Source organism: Eschscholzia californica, unplaced genomic scaffold, assembly GCF_041429995.1.
Source record: "Eschscholzia californica isolate CP2 unplaced genomic scaffold, dmEscCali1.0.p SCAF_3, whole genome shotgun sequence".
Classification (NCBI taxonomy): Eukaryota; Viridiplantae; Streptophyta; class Magnoliopsida; order Ranunculales; family Papaveraceae; genus Eschscholzia; species Eschscholzia californica.
In genome coordinates, this window is record NW_028238420.1 from 8512127 (window position 1) to 8522478 (window position 10352).

Consider the following 10352-nt stretch of genomic DNA (forward strand, 5'->3'; position numbering starts at 1 on the left):
TCAGTTCCACCATACTGAATTCAATAGTCTTTAGTTCCACCGGACTGAATTCAATAGTCGTTTAACAAAGTATTTTTTTTTTGGGAAGTTGGAATTGGCCCGTAATCTGTTTTCTCAATGCAATGTGGGTCGTTTAGATGCTCATGCGTCAGTCTGAGACTAGTGACTAGAATACAGAAGAGAAAAGTGGCATACCATACCCTGACACTGACCGATTGCAAGGCTGCCAATTTTGGATACAAGAACATGCAATTAGAAATACATAAAGATAGTGAATTAACAGAACCAAAACAAATCAGGATTCATTGTGTCCACCTAAATTTCCAGAAGCAAAATCTAGGGTTTCCCCAAGAGTTGATAGTTTCACAATTAAGAAAGTACATAGTATTTCTTCATCTGCCAATTGTCAATAGAAATAAATTATAGTTTACCATTCTTATATGCCATCGCCACCATTCCTGTCAATACTATCTCCACTCTTGCCTTCAGCTCTGTGGTGCCTACGGTGGTTCTGATCATGGTGGCTATGCCGGTGATGACTTCTCTTGTGCTTCCTTCTACTTAAATCATCATGATTATCATCTGACGATTTTCCCAATGATCGGCTCCTTCGACTACGCTCATAATCATCAGAATCTGAAGATGTATTTTCGTGAGAGTGTGACCGACGATGGATCTTGTGATTCTGTAACCTGCGACTTTTTCTTGCGACCTCATCCTCATCACTTGAAGAACTACTAATGTCATTTGTTAAGACCCTGTGCCTATGATGTCTCCTCTTCTGATGTTTTTTCCTATCATCACTCTCATATTCATCACTACTACTATAATCATCACTTGAGTATGATGAGCGTTTCTTTGATCTTCGCCTTGATGACTTCTTTTCCTTTCTTTTCCCAGAATCATCCAATGAAGAGTCAGAGTGCCTGTTGTGCCTGTGTTTCCTGTGCTTCTTATGCGTTCTTCTTATTCTCTTTTTTCCTCCATCACTGCTTTCACTATCGCTTGCACTACCAGAAGAATCTGACACAGACTTCCTCTTGTGCTTTGTAGCTCTAAGCTTCCTTTCCTTAGCTTCAGCATCAGCTTTTGCTTTTGCACCAGCTTCAAGCTTCTGTTCCCATTTCAAGGGTGCTTCTTTCTTCTCAAGAGCTCGCTTCTTTTTCTCCTCAACCAACTGCATGAACTTCTTGCAGTCCATTTTGATATAAAAAACAGCTTAATATCTGCATTTTTGTAAGATGATGACAGAAAGTGCATCTCACAGAAGAGAAAAAACAATGTTAGATTTTGTTACCTCATAAATAAGGAAATACATATATTAGGCTTCACAATACTACCCACACTCTTAACCCCACAATTTTCATCGAGTGATTGACTAAATAAGTAGTAAATGCATGATTGTTGTTTCTTACTTTGCCGAAGTCAGCAATATCCAAGAACTGAATAACTACGGAAATCATCAGAAATGCAAACTTTCAGACAGAATAATTTTCATCAGACAATATATACGCATTTTTTGAAATTTAGACAAGATACACGTACAATCATAGTCCAAAAAATCATTTTCTTTTACAGGTTTTGAATTTCAAAAAGAGGATTCTGGACTATGAGCTCATGTTTTAAATAGAAAAGGGCTCATGTTTGAATGGAACAGTTTGGCAGCCTACCACAGGGGCCCAAAGAGAATACGAGCGGATGATATCACCATATGTTTTTAAACATGAACACTAAAAAGTAACACCTAATGCTTCCAACTCTCACATTATTATGGGTCTTTTGACGTATTTATTAAATTTAGATGAAAATTTATCGTGGACTCGTGGTCACAATCTTTTACGATTTATCTCAGTATCTGAGGGGTAAGCCTCTTATCTCCGACGACTTTCGGACTCTTATACGTGAAGGAGCATTTTGCCTTGAGTTGGAGCTACACAACTTAATTGCAAACTCACGAAGGTAAAAAACAATCGAATCGCCTTTCAAGCACGAGGTTCTACTCCACAAATAGATCTTCATAAACACTAAGGTCGTTGTTTTCGACCTTTCGGGAAGTTCTAGTTTTCTATATTTATTGTAATCTGACTTCATTATTTTCTGTGAGTCCCAAGTTTTCTCAGGTTTCTTTATTGATTCAAGATTACAAATTGACTAGGTTACAAAAATATCTAGTATTATATAAGGGCCCTAAGCACAGGAACATTATTGTTTCCAAATTAATCTTTAGTTCTCTTCGGTTGAGATTTTAGTTTGTCTTCAAACTGTACAAGACTGACTTTCAAAGCTTTTCAAGGCTTTCCTTTCTGCTACGCAGTTGGGGTGTTACTAGAAAGAAAGGTACTAACTTTTTATATAATCCGGAAAACTTTGAGCAATTATTCGAACTAACAAAGGGGCGACTAATTTGGCTCTTAGGTTTCCATGTACTGCTTACTGCAGTCATGAGTCATTTCGCCAATACTTGGAACTTTTTTAGTCAAGGAGGAAATTAAGTTTCTAACCTAACCCTGAGGACTTAAGAAGCACCTTTCTCATTATCAATAAAATTAGGGCAGAAAGCAAACATATTCAATTGGATCAATTCTAATGGGACTATTATTCCAGAGAAGTTTTTTCTCACCTTATGCAGAAAGGGTGCGAATTTAAGACAAAGATCCTCTCTTGACGCTTCCTTTCTTCTCAACTATAACCTAAAACAAAATAGAAAAAACTAAGTACGAAGTACAAACAAGATCACCCTAGCCCTAAAAGAAACGACACGAATCAAATCAGAAAACTAAAACTTTAGGCAAAATATTAAGAACAAACTACAAAAACTGATGAGCCCTAGAAATACAAGATCCTAATGATAAATAGTTTCTGTTTTCCTGGAAAACCCTAGAAACCCTAAAAATACAGAAAACACATGAAGGATCCAAGAAACATAAGAATCTTATATGTAGATAAAGAAAACCCTAAATTTTAGAAAACGAAAACATGTCAAAAAAGGGACGAAATTGAGCCTATAGTAAGAGATCAAAAAGAACCAAACAACATTCTGAAACGAAAGAAGTCTTAAAGAGATAAGAAATCAATAGATACCTTCGTATTGCCGGAGAGAGATATAGAGAGAGAGAAGGCGCAGAGTTTGTCAACTAGTATTTGGTAGCAGTAAGAAGATTTCCCTTGTGTTAAAAGGATATTTATAAGGCCACCGCTTTGGGGAAAGCAGAAATATTTCGGGGGAAGACGGGGGAAAACAAAAAAAATCAAACCAAACACACCTTATAAGTCGCCGGTCGGATGGTGCCGACGACTTCATCATCTTCTCTTTCTCTCTCTCTCTCTTCTCTTTCTCTTTCTTTCTTCTCTTTCTTTTCTTTCTTCTCTCTCTTCTCTTTCTCTCTCTTTCTTTTCTCAGTCTCCGACGAAGGGGAGGAGCCCCTTCGCGGGAGCTCGTTTGGTTTGTTCTTCGAACCAGACGGGATCTGGTTGCAAACCAGACGGGATCTGTTTGTTCTTCAAACCAGATCTGGTTTGACGAACAAACCAGATATCGTCTGTCTTGGTTTTCAAAAGAAACCAGATCTGGTTTCGTCTGGAAACCATAGCTCCGGCGAAGGGGTTCCTCCCTTTCGAAGGAAATGGAGAGGAGGAGAAAAAAAATTGTGGTTGTTTGGGGGAAACAAAAAAGTCTAATTTTTTTTTGTTGCCACCCAAAACTTCACACTCCGGAAAATTTCTTTATTTCCCCGAAACACCAGTCATTTATAAACATCGTTGGATGAAGAGTTGAACAAAAATAAACGGTCAGAGAACGATGACTTTTTTTTTTTTTTTTTGATGAAGGGTCAGAGAACGATGACTTGCGCAACTAGACTTTGTGTTTTAAAAGGGAAATGTTGAAAGCGCTCCCCAGGCGCCCTTTTCTTCTAAAGGCTATCGACTAGAGCAAATTCAATAGGGATTCCCAAATGAGAGGCGCCATCTCATTCTAGGAGCCTCTTTTAGGTTTCCAACTCCATGAGAGGCTCCCAACTTTGGTTAGTGCTTGTGTGATGTAGTTGTGTGGGATTTTATTTCTTATGTCACCTTTCTTTTATGGTAGTTGTTGATATTGGTAACAAATCATCTATCCCAACCAAGGTCTGTGGAAGTTCTTAAGATGTTCTACTCAATGAGGAAAAATGATAATTGGAAGCACCTGCTTAAAAGAATATACAATTTGTCAAGAAGGCTTTCTTACTTGCATTTTTTCATATTCAACTTCTTCTCACTGTGCTAGTGCGTTATCCGATAGTGCTGCTAGTTTAAGGTAAGATTCCACAGGGTTTAGACTTAGTTTTGGCGCCATGAAGGACATAGGCAGACATGTAGGTAGGAGTGTAGGCTTTCGCCCCTAAGTGTTGAGGATGAATGTAGCGGCATGAGAAGACTTGGCGCAACCGTGTGATCAAAGGTGCGACCTACCTCGTCCTCCCACTGCTAGGCTTGTATCCCAACCTTTTGATCTTGATTCTTGTGAAGTAGGGCCTTCAGTGCACCGTAATGTGGAGAGCTCGTTGTCTCGATGGATCAGTCATGTGTGTTGCCTCAATCTGCCTTTATTATTGGAGTTTCGTCCTTCGTACGTGACATTGGAGATTTGTTTATTTTTCCTCGCCATATATCTGTAGATTGGAGCATTCAGACGAACATGCATGTATTGATATTTGTCTTGCAATGTGTCGAGATATATATTTTGGCTTTTTTTCATTTTGCTACCCCCGCCTTGCAGGCATTTTTGGGCTTGCTTAACACGAGGGAATTGGTGCTGAGTGAAGACAGGGTGGTTCAGCTATCTCGTTCCATATCTCAGATGGAATAACATGTTGACGAATACGTGGGTGAGTGGGGCCTTTCTACTCAAGGGCGGGATGCTGCACTTTGGAAGCGTGATGTCGCGTGGGACGGGGCTCAGCTTGGCGCGAGTTGGGAGTTGGGAGTACAACTTCAAATGGTAGAGGCCTTACAAGAGGGCATGGAGCAGGCCTATGGGTATTTCATTTTGGCCAGCGAGACCAAGAGAGCGCCAAAGGATGAACACTAGGTTTAGGTGGTGGCGCTGACCAAGATGGTGGTAGATCATAAGCAAGGTATAAGACGTTGTGTGCATGTGTGTGTGTGTGTGTTTGTTTCTTTTACCTATTAGTTTTGGTTAATAGCTTTCCTATATTTTGTAACAACTCTTGAGTGGTAGCCTTTAGGGTTTTTTGTGCAAATGGTGTGCTAGTGTTGTTTTCTTGTGGACTTAAGTGTAACTTGTTTTGGTCACAAGAAAGCCATATGACTTGTGCTTGCTCTTCTCCAAGTGAATGTCATCTATTTTTCCAACAGGTTGGATGCCTGATGCCATTATCTCTACTAAGGAGTATTTTTACCATCTGTAGAGTTAAAAAACATAATGTTATTAACTTCAGATAGAAGATCTTCAATTGTAATCAAAATTGATCATCAATAGTAATTTGTTTCTACCAATCTCGTTTCTGTCTATTATCACTTCGTTCGTGAAAGGGTGGCTATAGGTGCATTACAAGTTCGATTTGTACCAACTCAAAATCAAATCGCCAATATATTCAAAAAGGGATTGATTAAAGGAAAACACGCGGAAATGTAACAAGCACACTTCAAAATTAGAAACAGATTTAGGAAAACAAGCTGTTACAAGAAAACATTCTAATTCCTCTTCATTTTGTTTTTGTCCATGCATAACCAAAAGATATGAGATTAAATTGTGTTTCCAAAACTTGAGAGGCTAATTTGAATCTCATTATGTGAATCAGGAACAATCTTCATATATTAAGATGCCTCGGGTTCAAATAGAATACGGAGAAACGATGAAGTACGAGGATATTTATTCGATCACAGACGCATGCATTATACAATTGAACTAAACACATTGCAGTCAAGATGATTACATGAGCACAAGAAGAAGCAAAGAATTGTCAAGGAGACTTGCCCTGAGGTGGTGCCGGAGCCGGGAGAGAATACAAGGATTTGAGTTGCCTATTTATGAGCTTACTATTGTGAATAGCCATCTGAAGTTCCACATCATCTGACCACCATTGTTCTAAACCATGAGCCTCAAGAAACTTTTGCTTTCCCTTTGATAATACAAAAAGCTTTGCTGCTGCTTGTCCTTTAGACGGATCGACATTTTCCTTGCCAGAAGAATTTCCATTTATGTTTGGGCCCTTATCTGTGATAGCCGGATCCGAATAGTAACAACAAATGTAGTCACTATTATTCACATACAAATGAGGAACCCATGTCATGTTTTCTGCACAAGTTTTTCCTCCTGCTCCATCACCAATCATATCTGCAAACGCGCTCGTTGTTTGATTATAACCACTTAAAGGAAGAATTGATTTGAATCGATTCCAAACAAATCCAGCCTTTTCTCCGATGTTTCTGAAACTTATAGCAAGAGAAACGGACGGAGGATTAAACAAATGAGTCTCAACAAAAACTCCTTGTTTAGCTAATGCTTTACCCACTTGAAGAGCAAAACCGGCTCCTAACGAATGACCAGCAATACACACATTATTACTACCAAATCTATCGACGGCATCTTTTAATGCTTCCAATGCACCATTGAATCTAACAGAACCTTTCAAACTTTCCCATGCTAGAAACCGAAGATCATCTTCGATATCTCTTCTAATTGTTGGGCCTTTCAATAGTGTTCCTCTAAGTGCTAAAACAAGTCTTGGTGCACCACTAGGCCTCATCAATATGAAATCAGTTAAAGCTGCTGTTCTATCCCACTCAAATACTGCACCGAAAATCGACCCATCTCTTTCATCAATTAGGGTTTGTGTTAACTTGTATTTGAAAGGTTTCCACCATTTTGGGGCAAGTGCAGTTTCCTCTTTCTTGTTCTCTTGCCTGTCTAGTTCAAGTAGGTATACAGCTTGAATGAAACAAGCTATAACAGTTCTTCTATAATTGGGAACCTTCCTGTAAATTTAATCAATTGATCACTACCAAAATCAGAGGATTATAAATAAATAAAAATACCCAAAACTTTCTTAATAACCTAGTGATAAAGAAAAGAATTAGAGTGATCTAGGTCTAAGAGAAAAAATATTAAAAAAAAAAAAACCCTAGATTAAATACCCTTTGAATTGATTGATGAAATGATTAAGAAAGAGAAATAAGAAATGGGTATGAAGTAGGTATTATTACCAGCTTGAGCTGATGAGATCTTTCCAATTTGGGGAAGAAAGATTACGAGGACCAGAAACATGAAATGCATAAGGATGATGATTCTCTTCTTCTTCCTCTGATGTATTCTCTACTGCTCGCTTCTCCATGAATTCACTTCCACAACCCAGATCAGAGAAAGTGTGAGTGAGATATTGTTGAGTGGGGAAATAAAAGCAGATAGATAGGGTTCTGGCTTTTGCTTGAAATAATGGATACCTTCTTCCTATGGGGTTAATATTCTTGATTCGGAAGTAGATGCAGGTAGCGGATGGTCTGTGAACTCGAATCAATAATAGTTAGTGGGTTTTTTCTTTTGAAAAGATAAGAAAGAAAAGTGGAACTTCCATCACTCTATTGAGAAGAAATCTTACTGGGACCTTCCTCCAACGGTCATATTTTAAAACAAATAGTAGTAAATGGATGGTCTTCAAAATCGGCTGAGCGTTTCAAGAAGAACAACTGGAAGGGGAGTTCTATAAGCGCCCCATACTAATATATAGGCGCACGCATTTACTATAAGCATCCCAAATTATTTCGTTTGCATTGAGGGGGCCAAAATCACTTAAAAGAGATAGCTCAGTTGGTATTGCAATGACAATAAACAAATCGCAGGGTCTTCAACAAAGATATTAGGAAAAGCGAACAACAGATAGCTCAGTTGGTATTGCATATATTCCTAAATCCTAGAGGTCCCAAGTTCAATTCCAAGCAGAAGTGAAGTGCATAGTTTATAGGTAAAAACAATGTAGTTGAGCTTTAGCCAGTAGTTTAGTTGGCTTTATGCCTATTTCTTTAAAGGTTCAAATTCGGTTGTTATTGTGCTTTTCACGTCTTATTGATATATCAATGCCTTTGTAATGAGGTAGTCAATCTCAAAACATTAATAGGTAAAACCTTTCTTTTCACATGAAATTTATGATTTTTCAACAAAAATATTACTATGTTTATTTAATGGCATACAAAAATCATGAATATGATATATATAATGAATTGAACTAAGTTTTGAGTTATTTCTTTTTTGGTCCCTTGTTTTGTGATCAGCTTCTTTTTTGGCCCCTTGTTTTTCGTAAATTCAAAATTAACCTCTTTTTGTTAACACCGTCAGTTAATTTTAAAGATTAACATTTTGTTTCATAATTGCCCTTCTTATAAAAGTGATAATTTTAATTCAAAATTGGCTCCCTTTTGATATGGATCAATTCCCAAAAAGTTTCAACCATTTTAGACCAAACTAGGGGGCCGAAATGGAATTCACTTTAAAAACACTTCATCTTTCCCTCTCTCTCTGATCATTTCATCATCTCTCTCCCCCACATCAACAAAACCAGCCACCTCATCATCTTTTCCGTCGAAGGTTGCCGGCCAAATTTTCCGGCCACCTTCAATTTTTTCTTCTTTCTCTCTAATCTCTTCTTTCTTCTCTCTCTCTCTCTCTTTCTCTTCTTTATTCTCTTTATCTTCTTTCTTATCTCTTTATAGTCTCTCTCTAAAGCTCCGGCGTAGGGGTGGACCCCTTCGCCGGAGCACTGGTTTCTAGACAAAACCGGTCTGGGTTCGTCTGGAAACCAGACAAGACGAGATCTGATATCGTCTCCTCTGGCCTGGTTTCCAGACGAAACCAGACCGGTTTCACCTGGAAACCAGTACTCCAACGAAGGGGTTCTCCCCTTCGCCGAAGCTTTATAGAGATAGTAGAAAGTGATTCCAAGGAAGAGAAATAAAATAGAGAATAGGGAGGAAGAAAAAGGAAGAAGAGAGAGAAAGAAGATGAAGAAAAAAAATTTGAAGGTCGCACGAAAATTTGACCGGCCGGCGACCTTTGACGGAGAAGATGATGATGTGGCTGGTTTTGATGATGTGGAGGAGAGAGGTGATGAAATGGATGAGAGGGAGAGGGAAAGATGAGGTGTCTTTAGTGTTTTTAAAGTGCATTCCATTTTGGCCCCATCGTTTGGTCTGAAATGGTTGAAATTTTTCGGAAATTGATCCATAATAAAGGGAGCCAATTTGAATTAAAATTATCACTTTATAGGAACGACTATTAAGGAAACAAAAAAATTAACCTCTAAAGTTAACTGACGGTGTTAACAAAAGGGGGCTGATTTTGAATTTGCGAAAAATAAAGAGCCAAAAAAGAAGCTGGTCAAGAAGTAAGGGGCGAAAAAGGAAATAACTCATAAGTCTTACAACTTCCATTGTCAAGGACATCTTGGAAAATGCAATGTAAAGACCCTCAAAATCATCCAATGAGTTTATTCTCGCTTTTACTTAACCAAGGAACCCACGACCATATAATTGGTCTACAACGTGGGGCGTAAGGTCAAGGGAGTTGGACTTTTGATTGGAGATCAGATCATCAATCGTACTTTTTATAGGGCACAAACAACATTCTTGAGCTTAACCTGCAAATAAAATAAAACACACGTGACCACAAGATCCTTTGCACACAGGAGTGATGCCGGTCAAAGAGGCTCTGGTGATCTATTTAATAAATTTGGATTAGAATAAATATTAAAACATAGTGTGAGGCAGAGATACCCCTGTGAACGAATTTATATAGGAAATGAAAAATACAAATTAGTATGAGGATTAGGTCAAATTAATCGACTGCTTAATAAATGAGTGTCAAATAAGTATACAAATGGTTACTCACAATAGTCTTTATAAAGTGAATGATACACGCCAGACTCTTTAGTTGATAAGTTAGAGCAACAAAATATAACAATACAAGTAATTACTTGTATCATTACAAAACAGACGACCTTTAGTTACGGATTACAGCTGTAGCTGTTACCCTAATTTCTGTAGCAAAAGATGTCTTGCTATGACCTTCGCTTCGTAACTAATATCACCGCTACAAAATGTTTTAGCTATGAACTGTTTGCTACGACTTAATTCGTAACTACTAATTTAAACCTTTTGCTATGGATTTTGGCGTAACTAAATGTTCTAAAATATTTAACCGTTAAGTGTCTATTTGTTATGGAATTGGTCGTAGCAAAAAGTCATGTATTTAAAAGAAGATTTATTGTTGAATGCCCATCAGCTACGAAAGCATCAGTAGCAACAAAATGACCATTTTCAGATCCAAACACCTGTTCGCATTAATCATAACCCTATTCAAC

At 38.0% G+C, this 10352-nt stretch overlaps 2 protein-coding genes across 4 annotated transcripts; both read right to left on the minus strand.

Annotated features, from left to right (window-relative positions):
• Window positions 1-276: 276 nt before the first annotated feature.
• Window positions 277-3184, minus strand: LOC147548178 (FAM133-like protein). 3 transcript variants are annotated; one of them, XM_086670325.1, is made up of 4 exons: window positions 3082-3184; window positions 2621-2690; window positions 1416-1450; window positions 277-1226 (listed from the first exon to the last, which is right to left on the minus strand). In XM_086670325.1, exon 4 carries the CDS (start codon window positions 1199-1201, stop codon window positions 437-439), a length of 765 nt encoding a protein of 254 aa, XP_086526451.1. In that variant the 5' UTR covers window positions 1202-1226; window positions 1416-1450; window positions 2621-2690; window positions 3082-3184; the 3' UTR covers window positions 277-436. The 3 variants fall into 3 exon arrangements, with proteins under 3 accessions (XP_086526451.1, XP_086526450.1, XP_086526449.1); XM_086670324.1 differs by lacking the exon at window positions 1416-1450; XM_086670323.1 differs by lacking the exon at window positions 1416-1450 and having other exon boundaries at window positions 277-1260.
• A 2604-nt stretch (window positions 3185-5788) lies between these two features.
• On the minus strand, window positions 5789-7645 carry LOC147548179 (GDSL esterase/lipase At4g10955-like). Its single transcript, XM_086671913.1, has 2 exons — window positions 7207-7645; window positions 5789-6978 (listed from the first exon to the last, which is right to left on the minus strand). The coding sequence occupies exons 1-2, from the start codon at window positions 7332-7334 to the stop codon at window positions 5964-5966; spliced, it is 1143 nt and encodes a 380-aa protein (XP_086528039.1). The 5' UTR covers window positions 7335-7645; the 3' UTR covers window positions 5789-5963.
• Between the last annotated feature and the right edge of the window lie 2707 nt (window positions 7646-10352).